This window comes from Bombus pyrosoma, linkage group LG11, assembly GCF_014825855.1.
Source record: "Bombus pyrosoma isolate SC7728 linkage group LG11, ASM1482585v1, whole genome shotgun sequence".
Lineage (NCBI taxonomy): Eukaryota > Metazoa > Arthropoda > Insecta > Hymenoptera > Apidae > Bombus > Bombus pyrosoma.
This window is the reverse complement of record NC_057780.1, coordinates 11,228,655-11,251,166: the sequence shown is the minus strand read 5'-3', so window position 1 is coordinate 11,251,166 and position 22,512 is coordinate 11,228,655. Positions and strand designations below refer to the sequence as shown.

The 22,512-nt window shown below is 38.1% G+C and overlaps 3 protein-coding genes across 5 annotated transcripts; 2 read left to right on the top strand and 1 right to left on the bottom strand.

Moving 5' to 3' along the window:
* Positions 1-556: 556 nt before the first annotated feature.
* LOC122572350 lies at positions 557-1,062 on the top strand. The gene is made up of 2 exons (XM_043737224.1): positions 557-817; positions 884-1,062. Exons 1-2 carry the CDS (start codon positions 767-769, stop codon positions 1,034-1,036), a joined length of 204 nt encoding a protein of 67 aa, XP_043593159.1. The 5' UTR covers positions 557-766; the 3' UTR covers positions 1,037-1,062.
* Positions 1,063-1,295: 233 nt separating this feature from the next.
* LOC122572347 (elongation factor Ts, mitochondrial) lies at positions 1,296-3,001 on the bottom strand. 3 transcript variants are annotated; one of them, XM_043737218.1, is made up of 4 exons: positions 2,815-3,001; positions 2,288-2,443; positions 1,705-2,233; positions 1,296-1,617 (listed from the first exon to the last, which is right to left on the bottom strand). In XM_043737218.1, the coding sequence occupies exons 2-4, from the start codon at positions 2,441-2,443 to the stop codon at positions 1,394-1,396; spliced, it is 909 nt and encodes a 302-aa protein (XP_043593153.1). In that variant the 5' UTR covers positions 2,815-3,001; the 3' UTR covers positions 1,296-1,393. The 3 variants fall into 3 exon arrangements, with proteins under 3 accessions (XP_043593153.1, XP_043593154.1, XP_043593155.1); XM_043737219.1 differs by lacking the exon at positions 2,815-3,001 and adding an exon at positions 2,583-2,780; XM_043737220.1 differs by lacking the exon at positions 2,815-3,001 and adding an exon at positions 2,514-2,537.
* Positions 3,002-6,069: 3,068 nt separating this feature from the next.
* On the top strand, positions 6,070-22,075 carry LOC122573115 (dynein axonemal heavy chain 7). Its single transcript, XM_043739078.1, is given in 29 exon segments — positions 6,070-6,302; positions 6,547-7,020; positions 7,380-7,760; positions 7,868-8,304; positions 8,380-8,495; positions 8,569-9,296; positions 9,506-10,163; positions 10,357-10,551; positions 10,684-10,815; positions 10,890-11,945; positions 12,358-12,531; positions 12,602-12,840; positions 13,030-14,035; positions 14,599-14,787; positions 14,897-15,975; positions 16,094-16,285; positions 16,342-16,568; positions 16,928-17,298; positions 17,520-17,700; positions 18,056-18,354; positions 18,447-18,611; positions 18,741-18,981; positions 19,204-19,493; positions 19,571-19,588; positions 19,678-19,698; positions 20,086-20,323; positions 20,395-20,546; positions 21,120-21,401; positions 21,688-22,075. Coding segments are annotated over 29 exon segments (9,966 nt in total). The 5' UTR covers positions 6,070-6,084; the 3' UTR covers positions 21,895-22,075.
* The last annotated feature ends 437 nt before the right edge of the window (positions 22,076-22,512 follow it).

The window sequence follows — 22,512 nt, the reverse complement described above, 5'->3', positions numbered from 1 at the left end:
TGCAACTCAATGGTCTTCCTAAAAAATACTTGGATATACTAAATGTATTCAATACTATCGTAATATAATATAATTGTAATACGTAATATACATATTGAAGTCGTGTGAATTTTAAAGCTGCTCATTTATTATGTTACTGAAGGGTGTTGTTTTTCCATGCGCGTCCAGAGATGGAATCAGCATCTGTCAGTTGATTTTGACGGATACGAGAAATTTTTGAAGTCTTTTTATATGATAATTATAATATAGCAATTTTATATGACGCGGTAAGAAGCCGATGGATTGGAGAAATGACGAATCTGATCACTCAAGCGGTTTGTGACTGTTTTGTCGCAGGTTGTGAACTCTTCGGTTTCATCAATATTAAATCGCGTCTTTTCTTTTGTGAGTAGTTGAAAATTTTGCATGGGATGAGAGAAATCTTTTGTCCAAGACTATGAGCGATATATGTTTGTCAGTGGCATTAGGATGTAATGTCTGTTCTCAAGGAGTACAGGTTTACATAATTTGTTCAATGTTGACAAATTTCTTTATTTTCGACGTAGTATAAATTATTACTTTTTTATGAAAACTCAAAATTTCCCAATAGGCGAATTTTGGCAATTGTAAAGAGTCAAGGAGTTTTACATCGGCTCTTGAACGTTTGGAACTAGAGGCGGAAATTGAATCCAGAAATGATACGATACCGCTTTGTCGAACAAGCGATGTGCAAACTGAACCACCCGATGATATTGACCAAGAATTGTTCGGTTTAAATGCTAAAGATATGTTGCCCTATAAGAAATCTGTTCAACATTCTGACATTTTGAATTTTCAAGTATGATTTATAAATTTTGATATATAACATTATAAAATATATTATTTATAAAATTGTGCATTTTAGGGTGTCATGCATTCACCAGAAGATATTGCTCGTTACTGGAAAAAAGACTCGCGAATGTGGCTTTGGAAATCTGTAAAGCTCATGCGAAGAAGGAACAAATTAAAATCATCTAACATATGTTCAGTAAATAAAGAAAATGAAGAAGAGCAATAATCTGAATACCATCTACAATTTTAGATGTAAAGCGCTTTGCATTTATAATGCCGTTTTATCGTTGATGCCGCTGTTTTAAATCGATTATACTTTTTGATAAGTGTATGTATCATTGAAGAATAACTTTGTAAATAAAATACTTTAGTTTTTATACTATATTTATATTACTTTTTGATTCTATTATAACAATTTATATATAATAAAAAAAAATGCAACAACTTAAGTATTTTACTAATATCATAATAATAGACAAGCATAATGTTTACATTATCTTTTAAAAGTGTAATCATGGTTTTTTCAAAATATGTACAAAATGTATGATAAATACGAAGATCTATTAAAGGAATTTCAATCGTTTTAACCGCAAGTTTCTACAGAATCCAATTCTTGTCTGTCTTCGAGCGTCTCACCCATTTCAAAGCGTACAAAGTCCAAGATTTCAGCCTGCTCACTTTGCAATAACTGCTGTATAGATATACTAGAATTAAATAAAAATTCTTGATACAGCATAACAGGTTCATCATCTACATTATCATGGGGCTGATCAACCTTTGCATCGCCAATTTTGGTTGGGTTCATGCCTAATATTGAAACAAATATTACTACAAACCTGTACTTATATATAAAGAAATAATATAGTAGATTAACTGAAAGATAAATATAAGTACCAATAACATGCTGACAAAGTTGTATTCCCAAAACTTTTTTCTCTTCATCAGATTTTAAAGCCACGAATGCTCCATATCGTCCAAATGATGAAGATACTGGGTTTACAGAAGTAGGATGTATACAACCATATAGATGTATACCTGGTTGCACACTCATACATAATGCACGCCTTATATTAATGTTTTCTCCTATAAGTCCAATAGTTAAAGCAGAATGATCACTTAAACTTTTACCATCATCTGCATATAATTTACATATTTCTTCTGTAGATAATATAGTTTTCTTGACTAATAAATCCTGTTCAATTGTCATTCCATGTTTTAATACAGCATTAAGTATGATCTTTGTTAGGTCACAGAACTTCTTATTTCTTGCAACAAAATCTGTTTCACAATTAATTTCTACAAGAGCTCCATGATTATTATTAGTGATCATTGCTATTAATCCTTGAGAAGTTGCCCTGGATTTTAATTTCATTGCTTGAGACCAGCCTTCAGCCTGAGCCTGTTCCCTTAACCATTGTTCAGCCTGCAATATTTTAAAAATTAATGATGTTCTTACATAGCTTAATGCTTGACTTACTTTTACTATGTCATTGTCACTTAGCTCTAAGGCTTTTTTACAATTTACAAATGTATATCCAGTTTTCTTGCGCAATTTGCTTAACAATGTTTTCTTTGATGTGTAGCAAAGTACATAATTTGTATGTATTGAACGAAAAAATTGACGTGGAATCATCTGAAACATGTTATTTACGTTATTTCATATAAAAGAAGATTGAAAAAATATTACATTAATGAGACCTAACCTAAAAATATCTCAACTTTATTTTGAATCATATTCTACTTAAATATAATGACAATTATAATCAAATGACCTTAAGATAATATTTTTCATTCGAAATTTTTTATAAATCCTATACAAATCGATCAATTTCGTTGCCTAGAAACTGCAGTCAATTGCAGTCATGAGAGTTGTTCTATTCGTAACTTAATGACATTAAATATATAGAAAGGGATTTTTAACGTATTATATCGTAAAGTATTATACAGTGATATTATTCTTTGAACTTCTAATTTTGAGAAAATATTATGTTGCAATATATTTACCGTGGACACAGCTTAAAGATGAAAATGTAGTCCAGTTACTAAAACTGAGTCCGAAAGTGGCGCCATCTGTGCCGATGCAAAATTCAATCGCAAGGTAGCAATAAACATCAATTTTCTGAATTACATTTCATTATGCGACTTCTAATATCGTTTTATTAAAATTTCAAAATATATATTCACTATACAGATATATCTGGAGTCGTATTTTAAGTATAGGATATCTTCGATATTTCGGTCTCTAATAACAAGTAGTTTCAACATGGAATGTGACTGTGAGGAAATGACATCATGTGAGGGTATTACGCGTCCGACGGTTCAAAAAATACGCGCCAAAGATGTTCCAAAGATATTAAAAGTAGTTGAAACGAAAATTGAGCCACTATTTTCGTTGCCACCAGAATTAATGAAATGTATCAAATGTACAAGAAGAGAAGAGAAGCGAAAGCAACGTAAATTCGGTGTCACGTATACAGGGAAACGATTAAAAGTAGAAAATTTCCGCAGGTCAGCAAAACATTTGAACTTTTACTAAATTTTTTAGAATTGTAAAAGAAAATTTTATAGTAAAGAAATCGAACTAGAGCTTAAAATAACGTTTACTTATAGATACATGGTTAGTTTAATCACCAAACCTGAATTACCGAATGTAGATATAGATTTAAATAATGACGATGACGTAAACCGATATTACAATTACATTTGCAATGGGGTTGATACTGTTCACACAGTACAAATTCAGGATGTCGTTATAGAGAAGATTTTACTTTTAGTCCCGTACCATTTGAGAGATCGATTTGCTTATTACACAGAAAGCTTGATAATCGAGATCAAAGATACTTATACAAGAAATATTAAGAAAGCAATACTGCAGTACGCGCTTCAAGTTCCTGTACAAAATTATTTGTTGAAGGTTCAGTTGAAATTTCAATTCTGTTTGTTATACTATATTTCATATATGTATTGTAATTTTCCATTTTCTAAAAATATGCATTTCTTTAGCAGAAAGAAAATGATAAAAAATCGCTTTACATGAGATATATCGTGCCTGGATCGACAGTTAAGATTCGAGAATACCGCGACAATTTACAGGACAATTTATTTCTAATAAATCCATGCATGAGGATGTCCTTAGACCATTGGGTTGGCGAATTTCGGTAAAAAATCGGCCATTTATTATACTTTCATTTTCAAGCACTAATTGATTGTTTTCCAGCGACTTTCGATTGATTGATGTAAAGCAAATTGCACAATGTAAAGAAAGTTGGGACTTGATGGGATTTAACAAGATGATTAATAAACAAATGATTAAAGCGAGAAATATGTTGAAGAATTTTTGGTACGATGGAATACAGGATATCTTCCTTGAGGTAAAATTTCACAAATTCTTACTGTAAATTCTATTCTATTCTAACAAAATTGGCGTTCATTCGTTTATTCGTAGAATAATAGAAAATCATTAGTTCCGAGTATGCTGCAACGAATACGATTCAAAAGATTCTACGAATGCGCTGCCAAGATAATGGAATCGCAGCTTTTGTCAATGTGTAAATACAGTTTGAAAGATTTTATGGACTTAATCATTCGTGGCAAGGTGGATTATTTAATTCTTATTGTTAGATTATGGATGTTTATGCAAATTTATATCTTGTAAACATAGCTAAAGAAATGGAATTAAAATATAACATTGAATACTGCATCCGCGCTCTACTTGTAATAAAACGAATCACGTAATAATTATTCGTTATTTGCAGCCGATTAATTGCATGTTTAATGTGGACATAATTATCACCTCTAAGCAGCTGGCTTTCGATCCATCCTTCGAAAAATTTAAAGAAATCCTTTGCAGTATCCTGGATGAGTTATGTGAAGCAGTTAGAAATTTCGAAAAATTAGAAACTCAGCTTTATTTAGATTGGTCTGGCGAAAAAGGCTTTTTAAAAGTATAAATTTCCCTTTATTATATTTTTATGATATATCTAATGTACATGAATACGTACATATAAATTTAAAAATGCTTTCTAGCCACATATAGAGGAATCCAGAGTGCAAAAACTGAAGCAGGAAATCATTGACTTAGTCGATCGAGAAAAGTTTATTCCAGAACAGATATTAATGGAATTACAAATGTAATTATAAATCATTGATACTCATTGCAAATTCTAATTTTCATCTTTATTATATATTAACTTATAATTTCTGTTTATATAATATCTGATTATCCTGACCAATCGCTACAATTAATCATGTGTTATTTGCTTTACTGTCTGTATCATTTATTTCTGTTTTCTATATTGGTGTACACAATGGTCACTGTCCGTTAATTTGTATTACTGTTAATAATATTTATTATTATATATTCGTATCCTTATTACAGATATGAATATTTATACAATGATGACGAGTATTATAAAGTGGAACGATTTACAAGAGACGAGAGCAAAAAATTAGAGGATTACATTGAACCAATAAAACATTACCATAATCTCATGATGAACTTTCCTGTCGAAATTGAAAGGACAGCTTTCACTGGATTGTTCAAGGTATCTCGAAAAATATTCATCGAGACAATCGTCGATAACACTTGTCGAATAAAATGTCTTCTCATCGATACGCTCGTCAAGAGGTATCAAGATATGGCCAAGAAGTGAGTCTCAAATTACTTTAACCAACAACGATGAATCTATTCGCATTTCCACGATGAAACAATGGCAAAGCCGGTTTAGTGTTACAGAACGATATCAAAGTATATCTGAACGTGCCCTGAGCACGCCCGCCAACACAGTCGAACTTGTAGAGCTTAAAAGCTTCATTAAGGTAAACAGAGAAGTTACTTTTAAGACTTTGGAGCAGAACCTCTACCAAATAATCGAACATATTTTATTGTTGACCGACTATCGTCTTTTAACTGACATCGAGATAATCACAAATAACGAGGCTTTTCAATGGTACCACAAGGTACCACAAATTTTGGAAGAGAACGAAAGCATCGTTGCGATTAAGACGCTGGAGTTTCAGCACGCATTAAAAGGTGCTAATATCTTCTTCAAATTAATCAAGTAACTTGACTAATAAGAAGAGAAAAAACGTGTGCGAGGAAATTGACAATTATTGAAATTGTTTCTTGTTTCAATAGTTAGGTATCTTAGGTTCGAGGAGGAATTGGAGTCTTACGCGAAACAGGTGGACGAGATTCAACATTGGGGAGATATAGGAGAAGTGTATAAATATCAAAGAAGGGCACAGACTTTAGAGAACCGACTGATCGCCGCCATGGAGAAGATCGATAAGTTTAACGAAGAAGAAGCATCGTTTGGCTGGGACATAACGCAATATCCACGTCGTAAACAGATCGCTGATCAACTGAAGCCCTTCAAACTACTCTTTGACGCAATTTGTGACTTTTTGACCAAGCAGGATAAGTGGTTAAACTCAATGATCGGTTCTTATAATCCGGAGGACATCGATAACGACGTAGGATACGCGTTCAGGTCGATATATTTGCTATGCAATCGTTATAATATTATCTACTTGTTAGAATATTATTTAGTGATGGAAACAAATTGACTTTCCTTAGCTTCTGTTTCTATATTCATGTTTGTGAAAGTTCGAATAACTTACTATAATTAGAATTCAAGTTATTCTCCTATATTCCTTAAGAATTATTTAGCAAGAAAGATAAAACGTATATTTTTCCGACAAGTAATGGTTAATGAAAACTGTTTGCACGAACAGAACGATCTACAAGCTGGAGAGAAGTTTTCAAGAGCCAGCTTTGAGGCAGCTAGCAGCCAGCGTCCGGGAAAAAATCGAGGACTTCAGGGAATACATGCCGATCGTTTTTACGCTTGGTAATCCAGGATTAAAGGATCGCCATTGGGAGCAAATTTCGGAGATCATAAACATTCCGATAAAAGTCGATCCCGATTTAACATTGGCGAAGATTCTGGACATGAATTTGGGCGTATACGTCAGCCAGTTCGAGAGCATCTCGGACAACGCGTCGAAGGAAGCAACCTTGGAAAGAGCCATGGATAAGATGGAGAAGGATTGGGCCGATTTATACTTTACGGTGAACCCTTTCAAGGATACTGGTACCTACGTCATCGCTGGTGTCGACGATGTACAACTTCTTTTAGACGATCACATCATTAGGACAGTTACTATCAAGAATTCGCCGAACATAAAACCCTTCGAAGCAAGGATACTGTAAGAAAATTAATGAAAATCAACGCTAGAACTATTATAGTATAGTAGTATTCATGATATACAAAATATTAGATAGATCCAAGGGGCTTCTGTTGGTTTTACAAAAAGAACAAAAATGTAATATGTGTTTTTAACATTTTCATTCATTTTTTGTGTGTCTCCCTATTTCTCAGCTGACTAATACCTGTTGTAAAAAGTTTTTGGCTCTTACAGCCTATGAAACATAGATCGTCAACAGTTTTTAACATCTTGTTACGGATAATTGGAGTGTAAAATATTTTTACGAGCTATTACTTTTCCAACCGATACTAGATATTGCGAGTATGATCGGAATTTAACGACCTAACGCTACAAAACAGGAGATGGGAGTACAAACTTCATTTGCTGCAAGATATTCTGGACCAATGGCTACGCGTGCAGGCGATCTGGATGTACCTGGAGCCGATCTTCACATCGCCGGATATACAGCAACAGATGCCAGAGGAAGGAAGAAAATTTTCCGCGGTGGATAAAACTTGGCGTGACATTATGAAGACCGTCCACGCGGATCCTCGTGTTTTCGTGGTCGTCGAAATCGATAAAATGTTGGAGCGGCTAAAGAAGAGCTACGGATTACTAGAAGACATTCAAAAGGGTCTGAATGATTACCTCGAAAGAAAACGACTCTTCTTCCCGAGATTCTTTTTCCTGTCTAACGACGAGTTGCTGGAAATTCTCTCTGAAACTAAGGATCCGACTCGGTAATAAAAACTGCTATTAACTCGATTCGAAAAAATTAATCAACTATACACGATTGTGTTATTGTTGAAATAAAATATTTTGAAATATTTATAACGATTTGTTTCAGGGTTCAGCCACATCTAAAGAAATGTTTCGAGGGAATACATAGATTACATTTTAACGAGGACCTCGAGGTGGTCGCTATGATATCGACAGAGGACGAAGAGGTTCGACTGATAGAGACGATATCCACAGCTGCTGCCAGAGGACAAGTAGAGAAATGGTTGGCCGAATTGGAAACGGTTATGCGAAAAAGTATACGAAATGAGGTGCTGCTAGCGATCCAGGCGTATCCTACTAAATCGAGGAAGGTCTGGGTGTTGGAATGGCCAGGGCAAACGATTCTTTGCGTTGGTAAAACATACTGGACTCTACGTATAGAGGAATCGATGCCGTACGGTGTTCAAGGAATAAAGAGATACTTGGATCAATGTCAGGCAGAACTGAACGACATTATATCGTTAATCAGAGGCAAACTCTCGAAACAGAATCGCATCACTCTTGGTGATTATTCATCAGTTATACTTCTCAGTATAATTTTCTTAGTACAAAATATAATACATAGATTTACAATTGTAGAAGCTTTAGTTACGCTGGATGTGCATGGGAAAGACGTGCTTGCGTCGCTTTACCAGGAGAAAGTGATCAAGAATACCGATTTCAAATGGTTGTGTCACTTGCGTTACTATTGGCTGGTCAGGCTAACTTTCTACAAAATAAAGAAAAATCTTTTAATAGCAAGATTATTATTAAAAATACTTATTTCAGGAAGAAAACATGTGGGCTTACATGATAAACTCACAGCAACGTTATGGTTATGAGTACCTTGGCAATTCTTCAAGATTAGTAATCACTCCCTTAACGGATAGATGTTATCGAACTCTATTCGGCGCTTTGAGCCTTCATCTAGGCGGTGCACCAGAGGGACCCGCCGGAACTGGTAAAACAGAGACAACGAAAGATCTTGCTAAAGCAATAGCAAAACAGTGCGTCGTCTTTAATTGTTCCGAAGGCCTCGATTACCTCGCATTAGGAAAATTCTTCAAGGGATTAGCTTCTTGCGGCGCCTGGTCTTGTTTTGACGAATTCAATCGAATCGATCTCGAAGTGTTATCAGTAGTAGCGCAACAAATTTTAACGATTCAACGAGCGATAAACAGCGGCGCTGAGAAAATCGTATTCGAGGGCACAGAGATCTTTCTAGATCCAACATGCGCCATTTTTATCACGATGAATCCGGGTTACGCGGGGAGATCAGAGTTGCCGGACAATCTAAAGGCATTGTTCCGTCCCGTGGCCATGATGGTGCCGGATTACGCGCTGATCGCCGAGAACACGCTATACTCCTATGGCTTTTATAACGGTAGACCTCTAGCTGTAAAAATCGTCACAGCTTACAGACTTTGCTCCGAGCAGTTGAGCAGTCAGCATCATTACGATTATGGTATGAGGGCAGTGAAATCTGTCCTCGTTGCAGCTGGCAATTTAAAGCTCAGGTACGAGAATCGAATGTGACGATTACTTTTAAAACTTCTGCGAAAAATTTCATTAAGAAAAATTCTGTCATATTTGATTTCCCGTAATCAAACAAAATTTCGATCATTTATAATGATTATTCCTGCCCTACAATCATTTAAGATAAGATACTAATTCTTACACTATAACTTTTCTAATTCAGATTATAATTATTATGATTCTTGATCAGGTATCCTGACGAGTCTGAAGACATCCTCATGCTAAGAAGCATATTGGATGTTAACCTGCCAAAATTTTTGGTTCACGATCTGCCTCTTTTCGAAGGCATCGCTTCAGATTTGTTTCCCGGAGTCGTTCTTCCACCGCCAGATTATACTCACCTAAACGCGTGTACGATGGATGCGTGTGCCGCTGCTAATATTCAGTGTACTGATTTCTTTTTGGAGAAGATACAGCAGATCTATGAGATGATGATCGTCAGACACGGTTTCATGATCGTTGGTCTACCATTTGGAGGGAAAACTTCGGCTTATAGAATATTGGCCGATTGTCTTGGTTTGTTAGAGGAACGGAAGCTGATGGACGAACACCGGGTGGAGATAACAGTTATCAATCCAAAGGCGATCACCATGGGTCAATTATACGGTCAGTTCGACCCGGCCTCGCACGAATGGAGCGACGGCGTGCTCGCTGTCAGTTACAGAGCTTTCGCGACTTCCACCAACCTGAATAGGAAATGGTTAGTCTTCGATGGGCCGGTCGACGCCCTGTGGATCGAGAACATGAATACTGTCCTGGATGACAATAAAAAGCTCTGCCTGACCTCCGGGGAAATTATCCAGCTAGCGCCCACCACGAACTTAATTTTCGAGCCTATGGACTTGGAGGTAGCCTACTGAAATTTATCCTGTCCTCTTTACTTAAAGTGTTTTATCTATTTCTTTTGTAAGCCATAATATTTATGAGCGGTAGTGTATGATATTTATAGAGCGAAACAAATTTCTATTTAGACTCTACTTCTCTAACTTCGTTCATAAAAATTTAGATTAGCTCATAGACTAATTATTACGATCGATATAGGTCGCGTCACCTGCCACAGTGTCAAGATGCGGTATGATTTACATGGAACCAATTAGTTTAGGTTGGAAACCAATTTTGCTCTCGTGGTTGAACACTTTACCATTGTCTTTCACGGAGCATCTTAAAAACCATTTGCACGAGATGTACATGAGGTTTTGTCCTCCGCTCTTGCATCTGCTTCGTTGGGGAGTTAAGGTTCGAAAGATGTCACTTATAAATCAATTAAAATAAACTTGCCAATTTACTAATATTATCAATTAACAAATTATCGTGTAAGTAGGCCCTGGTATTATTCTTGTTTTCACGTGTTTTTAATTTTACCTTCAGGAATTAATAACAATGCAAGACGCTAATATGGTTAGGTCTGTGACATACTTATTCGATTGTTTCCTCGACGAGTACCACGACGAGAAGTATCTCCAAACTCTAACAGATCTAGATTTAAGGGCACAGGTGGAGGTACATAAATACTTACATTGTCAAGCCTTTTCTATCAAAGAAAGAGAAACTGACGAGTGTCAAGGGTGTTTCAGGGTTGCTTCTTCTTTTCTTGTATCTGGGCGTTGGGCGGCACGTTGATGGTGGACTCCCGTGAATGCTTCAGCGATCTCTTTAGAGCATTAACAGAGAGGGAATTCCCCGCCGATGTCAGAGAACGTTTCAATGTTTCCGAAGAAACCACCGATCCATCGAAACCATACGTAGTAAATTTACCAATGACAGGTTTGGTGTTCGATTATAAATACATCAAAGAAGGTAGAGGCAAATGGAGACCTTGGATGGATGATCTAAAAGACGTTCCAGTAATACCAAAAGACATACCAATGAATCAGATAATCGTCCCCACGATCGAAACTGTTCGTTACTTTCATCTGTTTAAACTGTTAATTTGTCATCAAAAACCTATCCTTTTGGTCGGTCCGACGGGTACCGGGAAATCAGTGTACATCATGGAGTTTTTATTGAAGAAGAACGACCCAGAAATTTTCAAACCTCTTTTCGTAATATTCTCCGCGCAGACTACTGCCAATCAAACCCAAGAGATCATCATGAACAAATTGGACAGACGAAAGAAGGGACTATATGGAGCTCCGCCAGGAAAGTACTGGGTTGTATTCGTGGACGATATCTCCATGCCACAGAAGGAAGAGTACGGAGCACAGCCACCTATAGAGTTGTTGAGGCAATGGCTGGACCATTGGACGTGGTACGATTTGAAGGAAGTGACGCCTATACAACTGGTGGACGTTCAGCTGGTTTGCGCGATGGGTCCTCCATCCAGCGGATTGGACGTCACGCTACGATTCAAGAGACACTTCTTTACCCTAGGAATTTCCGAATTCTCCGATGACGTTCTCAACACCATCTTCTCCACCATCGTGGCATGGCACTTTACGAACAAGGAATTTCCGGACTACTACTTTCCTAGTGTCGACTACATCGTGAGCGGAACCTTGGATGTTTATAAAGAAACTAGAGTGTATCTTCTACCGACACCAGCCAAATGCCATTACTTGTTCAACTTACGAGATTTTTCCAGAGTGATTCAAGGAGTGCTACTGTGTACGCCTGAAAGTGTCACTAAACCTGTAAGTATTTATTTGCAGATAAATTTCTGTTTTATTCTATGATACGTTGTAGGGTTACGAAGAACGATCTTAAGCTTTTAAATTCTAATGACATGACCTGTATGACTATTCGTAGTCTTGCGTGTCTTCTATTGACCTTGGAAGCTCGATATTCTAATGATATTAGCATGGTTACACGTTTGCATTACACGTTAAGATGACCCTAAAGGTCCCTATTTTTATAACGTGAATCAAAGTCAACTTTTTCAGCAGCTTACAATCTTAAATGGAATTAGAGATAAATTTCTTTGTGTTTTGTTATCAACGTAATGATAACATAATGCTCCAAATAAATATATCCAATTTTGACGGTTACTATTCATAAATATGTATGAGGGCTACATAATATTTCCTGACCGACATATGTTTTAAGGCGAGTTTAAAGCGTCTCTGGGTACACGAAGTGTTGCGCGTTTATGGTGATCGGTTGGTAGACGACCATGATATTAAGTGGCTCGTCGAGCAGATACGAAGGACCATGTTAGAATATATGGATGACAATCTGGACCACCTGTTTCAAGATTTACTTACTGCTAGATCTGGCACAGTACGTTTTCTTCTAATACGCAAGGTTTTTAAATGTCACCGTCTCCATAATCTTCTTTAATCGTAATTAGGTGACAGAAGTAGAGCTTCGAAATCTAATTTATTGTGACTTCTACGATACATTGGCGGATAAAAAGCTATATTCCGAAGTGGAGGATTTAGACCACTTGGCAATCGTAGCTGAAGAATATCTAGCTGAATATAATTCCATTTCGAGGACACCGATGAATCTCGTTCTTTTCAGGTTTTACTCGGTTGCGTATATTTTAAGTGAAAAACGATGAAAACTGAGGAGCTTTCTGAAAAAAGGGTTTATAGGACTAGTAATATTTATCATAGAAATATTACTTGCACTATTTGATTATCACCTATCTCGTTTACTGTTATATTTTTTTAAATTAAATAACGTTAAATCATAATTCCCTTATTTCACCATTTTCTCTTATAGATCCTTTTTCCAGATATCTCCGCAATTTTTCTATTTTATTTTGCCCTCTAGATTCGCCGTAGAACATCTATCAAAGATCTGTCGCATAATGATGCAGCCTCGAAGTCACGCGTTATTAATCGGAGTGGGCGGTTCGGGGCGCCAATCGTTAACGAAATTAGCAGCTCACATCTCGGACTACGAATTGTTTCAAGTGGAAATGTCTCAACAGTATGGTCTATACGAATGGCACGAAGACGTAAAAGATATTCTAAAAAAGAGCGCAGCCAGCGATCTGCACACAGCTTTCCTGTTTTTGGATACACAAATTAAAGAAGAGACCTTTCTGGAAGACATTAGCAATCTTTTAAATTCCGGAGAGGTTCCTAACATATTTGCACCTGATGAGATATCCGATATTTGCGAGAAGATGCGAGTGATCGATCGTCAGAGAGACAGATCCTTGCAGACAGACGGCAGCCCCGTGGCTTTGTTCAATTTCTTCGTACAAACTGTTCGCGAACACTTGCATATCGTGGTCACCATGTCGCCTATTGGTGACAATTTTCGTATCAGAATTCGAAAATTTCCGGCATTGGTGAATTGTTGCACGATAGATTGGCTGCAACCTTGGCCTGAGGACGCATTGCTCGCTGTGGCGACTAAATTCTTGGGCGAAATCGATCTAACGGAGAAGGAACGTGACGCCTGCATCGAGATGTGCCAATTCTTTCATATGTCCACGCAGGAGTTGACAAAGGAATTCCTGAGGAAGTCAAAGAGGTACAACTACGTTACGCCTACCTCGTACCTGGAGCTCATCAACACTTTCAAGGACCTGCTCGCAAAAAAAAGGAAGGAAGCGCTCGATGGGAAAAAAAGGTACGAAGCTGGCTTGGAAAAGTTGGACAGTACTCACAGGCAAGTGGAGAAGATGCAAGAGATTTTAGTCGCGCTGCAACCGAAGCTCCTTGTCGCCGCTAAGGACGTGGAGGCCATGTTTCTCGACGTTCAAAGGGAAAGCGAGGAGGTAGCTGCCATGGAGCAAGTCGTCAAGAGGGACGAAGAGGCTGCCATGGTAAGGTGTTGCCGGCTTAAAGATCACAGTCACTCGATTTTATTTAGGAAGCTTCCGCCCTGTAAAGGCCACTCCACCTTTGTTCACGGGTTCTAATTACTCCCTCTCGAATTCCTTCCGTTATGCATCTTTGCGTTATCCTGATATTAGTGAGACCTTGAGGTATGAAAATACTAGAGAATAAAGCAAATGTGCGTCCTTACTGATAATTGCGAGTAGTTTGAAGTATGTTTGTCATTTATTCGCATATAGTTCCAGAAATCTACATATCTTTTAAATTTGAAATATTAGAACACAAATGTTAATTGCAGCGATGTTATTTAAGTAGTTTTTGCTCTGTAAAAAGGATTTCATGTTTTCTACGGTTTCTAATAACTTCTGCTGAAATTGCTTCTACAACGTATGCTCGCGCTCTGTTAATATTAATGAGATTTTGAAATAGGAAAATCGTAGAGCTCGTAACAAAAATGACTTTCGTCCGGTATGTCGGATGCATGGAACTCGGTTCGTGTACGTAAATTCCTTTGTAGTGTTTTTTAAAAGCAGAATGTTCGAATTTCTAGGTCGTCGCGAACGAAGCGAGTGCCATTCGCGCAGAATGCGACGCCGATCTGCAAGAAGTGATGCCGATATTAAACGCGGCGAACGATGCCTTGAACACTCTGACTCCTCAGGATATTCAAATCGTGCGATCCATGAAACGACCGCCAGCCGGTGTTCGATTGGTGATGGAAGCAGTTTGCATTTTAAAGGTTCGATCTTCAACTTCAAACTAAACTCAATCTCCACAAAGATGTACTTATTCAAACTCTGCTTATCAAAAGAATAAAAACATGATCCATACAAATTCTATCCTATTAGGACGTGAAATCGGAGAAGGTTAAGACTCCAGATGGAGTTATAGATGATTATTGGAGGCCATCTCTTCGCATATTGAGCGACATGAAATTCCTCGAATCCTTATTAACGTTCGATAAGGACAACATTCCAGAAAGGATCATGACGAAGATCCGCACCACCATCTTAACAAATCCAAACTTCGATCCAGAACGGATCAGACAAGTTTCTACCGCCTGTGAAGGTCTTTGTAGATGGGTCTTCGCTCTGTCAGAGTACGACAAGGTGGCGAAGATCGTGGCGCCGAAGAAGCAAGCATTGGCCTTGGCGGAGGCCGATTACAATGAGGCCATGAGGCAATTGAACTTGAAGAGAAGTCAGCTCCAAGAAGTGCGTGACAGGCTAGCGAAGCTGGAGGAGCTGTTGGCTGAACGAAGAGCGGAGTACCAGGCGATGACGGACGAAGTGAACGAGTGCGAGGCAAGATTAAGGAGAGCCAGGGAGTTGATTGGCGGCTTAGGGGGAGAGTACACCAGATGGTCCGATACTGCGAAGGAACTAGGCGAGCGTTATTACAAGCTGACGGGAGACATTCTCATCGGCTCCGGGATCGTGGCCTATTTAGGAGTGTTCACCACTCAGTATAGACAGCAACAAATCGACAACTGGGTGCAGATTTGCACCGATTTGGAAGTAATTTGTACGAAGGACTATCAGCTTACTCAGATTCTAGGTGATCCTGTGTTGATACGGTCGTGGAATATTTTTGGTTTGCCCAGTGATTTGTTCTCGATAGATAACGCGATAATTGTTACGAATTCTCGACGATGGCCGCTGATGATCGATCCTCAGGGCCAGGCTAACAAATGGGTGAAGAATATGGAGAAGGAAAATAATATTCATGTTATTAGATTGTCGCAGAGCGATTATATGAGAGTGTTAGAAAATGCTATACAGTTTGGACAGCCAGTTTTGTTAGAGAATGTGGGCGAAGAGCTTGATGCTGCCTTGGAACCGCTCTTGATGAAACAAACATTTAGGTCTGGTGGCGCGGAATGTATCAAGGTCGGGGATTCCGTCATCGAATACTCTGCCAATTTCCGGTAGATTTCATTCGAAATAAATAACATTTATTTACTCAAAAACAATTGCGACACTGTCTGATATATTAATTCCTATATTGTTGAGTGGAATAAATTTTACTTATCTTTTTTTTTACAGATTTTATATTACAACCAAATTACGCAATCCTCACTATTTACCGGAGGTGGCAGTTAAGGTAACGCTACTGAATTTCATGATCACACCGATAGGCCTGGAAGATCAGCTTCTCGGTATTGTGGTAGCCAAAGAAAGGCCAGACTTGGAGTCTGAGAAGAATCAGCTAATCGTCCAAGGAGCCGCCAACAAGAAGTACATTAACGTTTTATTACATTTCTTCAATCTTCGCCAACGACTTTGTTTCGTAGGAAACTGAAGGAGATCGAAGACGAAATTCTGGAGGTTCTGTCGACAGCAGAAGGAAATATTCTCGAGGATGAAACAGCGATTAGTGTACTTAGTTCATCCAAGACTCTTTCTGATGAGATAGTCACGAAACAAACGGCAGCTGAGATTACGGAAAAGTCTATCGACGCTGCAAGATTGGAGTACACGCCCATAGCTGCTTACAGCACCGTTCTTTTCTTCACGATTGGTGATACACACTAAGCGTTTTACTGTATAAATGCAATAAGGCAGATTCTATGGTTCAAAATAAGACGGAGATCGAGAATAATAAAATTGCGTTGGAAGCTCCATTTTTGAAAAAATCGAGTTTGAACACTTGTGAAGTACAAATTTTATCATGTTGTTGACTATCAATCGTATTAAAGCGAATCGACTCGTATGATATTTTGAAGAAACTAGGTCTATTTAAAGTTTTATTTGAAAAAATATTTTACATATAATATTTTGAGTCGTAGAATCTCCCTAACTTCGTTTGTATGGCGAATTAAGTCATCGCAGATTCAAAAGAAAATTGAATTAATCTTAATTGAATAAAATTTTCTAAAGCTGTCCTAGCGAATATTGATCCGATGTATCAATACTCTCTGGCCTGGTTCGTGAATCTGTTCAATAGCACGATCGACAACACGGAACGGGTCGAAGACATTCAGCAACGACTGAAGGACCTCACGAAGCACTTCACCTACTCACTTTACGTGAACATATGTCGGTCGTTGTTCGAGAAGGACAAGCTTTTATTCTCGCTGCTGCTTTCGGTGAACCTGCTGAATAAGCAGGGACGACTCTCGATGCCCCAATGGATGTTTCTGTTGACCGGCGGCGTTGGCCTTGAGAATCCTTTCGCAAATCCCACGAAATGGCTACCCTCGAAATCCTGGGACGAGTTGTGTCGTTTGAATAATATTCCAGGGTTTATGGTACGATAAAACGTGGTACAGTAAGGCACCTATGTTCGAGATCTTAGTATTCCCTATTGGTCACAGTTCTAAGAAATAAATTCTTATTCTCCGAGTTATATCGAACATTTTATCATGATCGATTCGCACTTCGTAGTTCGAATTCAAAGACTGTTCGTTATATTATTACCATTGAGTATAGTTATACATTTTCGTAACTAATTCGCTTCTCTTTCATTTAGGGATTTCAACATGCATTCGAGACAACGTTGAATGATTGGAAAGCCATCTTTGATCATATGGAGCCTCACACTTTAACGTTTCCCGCGCCTTATGATAAGCTCAACCCTTTCGAGAGAATGATCGTGCTGCGATGTATGCGTCCTGACAAAGTTGTGCCAGCCGTTCAGAAATTTGTAGAAGGTGAAAAATCTTCATGTAAAAATACGTCGCATCGTTGCTTACATATTTGTCAAAAAGAATTCATGCACGCGATATTTTGAATATTTCGAAAACTATAATTCACGAATATTCATAACAATCGTATTTCATTACGGCGCGAACCAAAATTCAAAAAGTTTTATATAGAGTACAACATATACCTAAATATATAATAAATATTTGAAATATTTTCGTGACTCGCTATATATAGGAAAATACTAATATAAACGTAGATATATTAAAATAAAGATGAAGACAGAAATAAAGAAATGGTTTGGTATTACGCTATATCGAAGCTTCGTATTAAGGCGAACGATTTTCGATTAATTCGTGGTAGAACAACTGGGACAACAGTACATCGAGCCGCCGCCCTTCGACCTGGTATCGTCGTTCGCGGATTCATATTCCTGCAGTCCCCTCATATTCGTGTTAACGCCTGGCGCCGATCCTATGGCGGTTCTACTGAAATTCGCCGACGATCAAGGTTTCGGTACAAACCGATTGTTCTCCCTCTCTTTGGGTCAAGGACAAGGAGTTATCGCCGCCCAGCTAATCGACGAGGGAGTGAAAAATGGTACCTGGGTGGTTCTGCAGAACTGTCACCTTGCCAAGAGTTTTATGCCACATTTGGAAAAGGTATTACCGAATTGTTGACTGACCATTAAGCGGCAGAATGGTATGATGGAGCAAGAAATTTGAAAGGCGAGAGAGAAAAATGTTTTTTCTAGATTTGTGAAAGCTTCACGCCTGGAACTGTGCATCCAGATTTCCGATTATGGCTGACAAGTTATCCAGTGGATCATTTTCCAGTTAGCGTCCTTCAGAATGGTGTGAAAATGACCAATGAACCACCGAAAGGACTAAGAGCAAATATAATCAGATCTTTCTTACAGGTAATGCAAAAGAGATGTTTGTAACACTGTTTTCGAAAAATAATTGTTCCGGATTTTATAAAATCTTCGGAAGCGTACATGCATTTTTAAAATCATATGTCAGTACTTGATATTTCCTTTGTTCGTAAGGACCCAATATGCGATGAGGAATTCTTCGAGACTTGCAAACAAAACGAGGCTTTCAAGAAGCTACTTTTTTCCCTGTGCTTTTTCCACGCGATTGTTCAAGAACGCAGGAAATTTGGGCCGATCGGTTGGAATAATCAATATGAGTTCAACGAGACCGATCTACGGATCAGTGCGCTGCAATTGAGAATCTTCTTGGATCAGTACGATGACGTTCAGTTTACGGCCTTGAAATACTTAACAGGTATCGTATTAATTGTTAGACTTTGTTAAACTTGTTAATTGAGTGGTTAAACTCTTCTTCTTCTTTTCTTTTTAAAAGAATCCATTTAGGGCTAACATTGCACTAACGTAAAATATTATTTGAAATATTTCCTAGTCAATTTTCATCAAGGAATTGAATTTTCTAAAACAGTACACGATATTCAAGAATACAATTCTCACTTAAAATTAATTTGTCTCGTAGGCGAATGTAATTATGGCGGTCGCGTGACAGACGAATGGGATAGGAGAACTTTAAATACGATTCTTGTGAAGTTTTATTGTATGGAAGTCATTGCACAGAAGGAACACCTATTCGATCCTAGTGGTATATACTATGTACCTGAAGCCAGTGATCATGACGAATTTCTTGAATATATTAGATCTTTTCCAATGGCCACTGCTCCTAGTGTTTTTGGGATGAACGACAATGCGGATATCATTAAGGATCAGCAGGAGACTGCATTGATGTTGTCTTCTTTATTGGCAACGCAGGTGAGGTTACTATTATGAAACTTGATTTTCATATGAAAATTTGATATCTTAATATTATATCGTGTTTCATCCTGCAGTCTATTCAGGATATTAAAGTAAGTGATATTGAAACCAAATTCATTCAATCTGTAAATAATAAATATACACTGTTATTCTATTATTCATATATCTCATGCTTGCTTAGCTGAAGAAGTCGAAGAGAAAGGTAATACCACTTTGTTATGCGCACTTCGATTATTCTATGAATTTTCAAAGCGAAAAGTTATTAAATCTTGTTAAATGTATTGATTATTAAAGCATCATTTTCTAGTATTTATCGTAAGTCTGGAGATTCGTAGTCTGGTTTATGGTGGACACGATCTGTATCAAAAATATTCGCCACTTTCGTTGCGGAAAATCTCGGTTGTTGGTATCACGGGTCGGTCGTTATCATTATCTTCGTTCATTAATTTCGAGACAATTAAGGCGTGTACGCGGTCGCCTCGGCTCGCCTCGTGTTTCACAAAATATAATAGGGTTCCTTAAATGTATTCTGCGTGACGAATCGTGCGGACGACTAACGAGACCCTGTGTTGCTTCGTCCTCCAATTAGGACACGGGAGAAACGGAAACAGACGTAGGAAAATCACCCGACGAGATCGTCTACGGTGTAGCGTCTGATATTCTGTCAAAGTTGCCCGACGACTTCGATCTGGTGGATGCACTCGAGATATATCCGACGTTATATAATCAAAGCATGAACACGGTGCTAGTCCAGGAAATGGGAAGATTCAACAAGCTTCTGCAAACGATCAGGAATAGCCTCATAAATGTTCAGAAGGCGATCAAAGGTAAACGGCTAAGCTTGTGACGGCCAGCCGGTGTCTATCGATTTTTCACGGCTTCGTGAACTTAATCTAAGGTCTGGTGATCATGAACCCGGACCTCGAGGAGGTCTACGTATCGATAATTACTGGAAAGATATCGAAGATGTGGATGAGGAACTCTTATCCGTCGTTGAAACCGCTAGGCAGTTATATACAGGATTTCTTGAAGAGGCTCGCTTTTCTTCAGGTATCTGCACGTATATACCGTGCGAAAGATCTTCGGCTATCTATCATAGCGATCTCATAATGGGAAATGTAATTACGTACATATTTTTAGAAAACATTTTCACGCGATGTTCGAAATTTTATGAATCTTTAAATATTCTTTCCAAAGCACTATTTGTCTGTGCTATTTTGCTTTATAAATTCTTCCATTTGATAGATAGTTTGAGATTCTAGCAAAGTACTATAGAATGACTTGAGAAGATATTTAGTCACTCGCTATACTAAATTTCTTCGAATATATTACATGTGTTATATTAAACTTCATGCAACTTTATTAGCGATGCAGTGAGACATCACTGTCACCATCATGTTAGAGTTTGAAACAAATCAGAAAATATAGACATACATTAATATATATCCAAACTCAAAAGTTCTTTCTATAGTAAGTGCTCAAATACTTTTATATTTCTTTATGAAACTCTAGATTGAAGATATTTTAGCAAGAAGAAATTTTCGTTTTAGGATATCAATAGTGATTCGATGGAAATAATACTTTCTTTTCGAGACTTTCTATATTATTTGTTTTTCGCTGCAGTTGTGGTACGATGAAGGACCACCGACAACCTTCTGGATCTCTGGTTTCTACTTCACACAGGCGTTTCTCACCGGCGCACAACAGAACTACGCGAGGAAATATTCGATACCGATAGATTTGCTCGTCTACGACTTTGTCCCTTTGAAGGAAACTGTTTTCCCTGAACCACCAACCGATGGTGTTTATATTTACGGTCTATTCCTCGATGGAGCTCGTTTCAACAGGAGCACGATGAAACTTGACGAATCATTGCCGAAAATTTTGTACGACGTCGTTCCCTACGTAAGTACGTTTTCTTACTTTTGACTTATTCATACTGAGATATCTCTAAAACCAAATCAAAAAGAAAACAATTTTACTTCTTTGATATCTTGTCGATATCGCTAGTTACTATCTACCTCCTACGCTGAAAAAATCTCCGAAAGCAAATATTGTTTCACTTTCAGCTTTTTCTATCTGTTTGATTTTCTTTAAAATCTCATTCTCTTGTTTCCTTTCTTCGTATTTTCTTCGCCAAGCAAGGGTACAATCGAGTTCGTCCTACAATCTGTCGCGTTCGTTCCGGCAGATTTGGCTGATACCGATGAAGAAGGAAGATGTGAAGGAAAGATACACATATACCTGTCCAGTGTACAAAACCACGGAGAGAAAAGGTGTTCTGTCGACAACTGGCCACTCGACGAACTTCGTAATCGCCATATGGCTCCCGACGGACCATCCACCGGAGCATTGGATTCTGCGTGGCGTAGCCATGATCTGCCAATTGTCCGATTAAACCTATCGTCCCATTCGAATAACGATTATACTATCCTCCGTTTATGTATCATGCAGCCGTATATCTCGTCGCCCATCGGCATACTTGTCCTTATCGATGATATAATTGAATTTGGTGTTCAATTCCGACGAAGCGATCAGAAGCATCGTACGTTAATTCGATTCTCGAAGAGAGCCCGTTGATCGAGCCGTTTTCTCGCTTATCGTCCTCCTTATCGCGATAAAAATAGTCGGATCGAAGGCAGAAACTTTATTCAACGTTGTTCGTTTTATCGCTTTATCGATCACCGTCAGAAACAATCGGTCCACCTTTCGAAATTTCGTCCTCCGGCACGTTGTTCATGGCGGAAACTAGCGAACGTTCTTAAAATCCGCAATCAAAGCTGTTTTTCCCAGTGGAGTGTCGTTTTGGGAACGTTTCGCACGTAAGCGAGGCACTACAACAGGTGGCGATACATCCGGGTCACAGGCTCTCCACATCGCCTCTTGCCTGCCGATCAATCGACCGTCCAACGTCTTTGTAAAAATCTTCAAACGAGTTCTAAAAAGTCAATCGCTTGACGCAGACTAGACGAGGGGACCTACGGTAACGTAACATAAAAAAAGCACAGGAGAAGAG

Coding starts and splice junctions, on each gene's coding strand:
- LOC122572350 (XM_043737224.1), top strand. CDS start 767: ATGTTGCCCTATAAGAAATCTGTTCAACATTCTGACATTTTGAATTTT. Junction 818..883: donor CTGACATTTTGAATTTTCAA/GTATGATTTATA, acceptor TGTGCATTTTAG/GGTGTCATGCATTCACCAGA.
- LOC122572347 (XM_043737218.1), bottom strand. CDS start 2,443: ATGATTCCACGTCAATTTTTTCGTTCAATACATACAAATTATGTACTT. Junction 2,234..2,287: donor GTGACAATGACATAGTAAAA/GTAAGTCAAGCA, acceptor AAAATATTGCAG/GCTGAACAATGGTTAAGGGA. Junction 1,618..1,704: donor ACTTTGTCAGCATGTTATTG/GTACTTATATTT, acceptor TTTCAATATTAG/GCATGAACCCAACCAAAATT.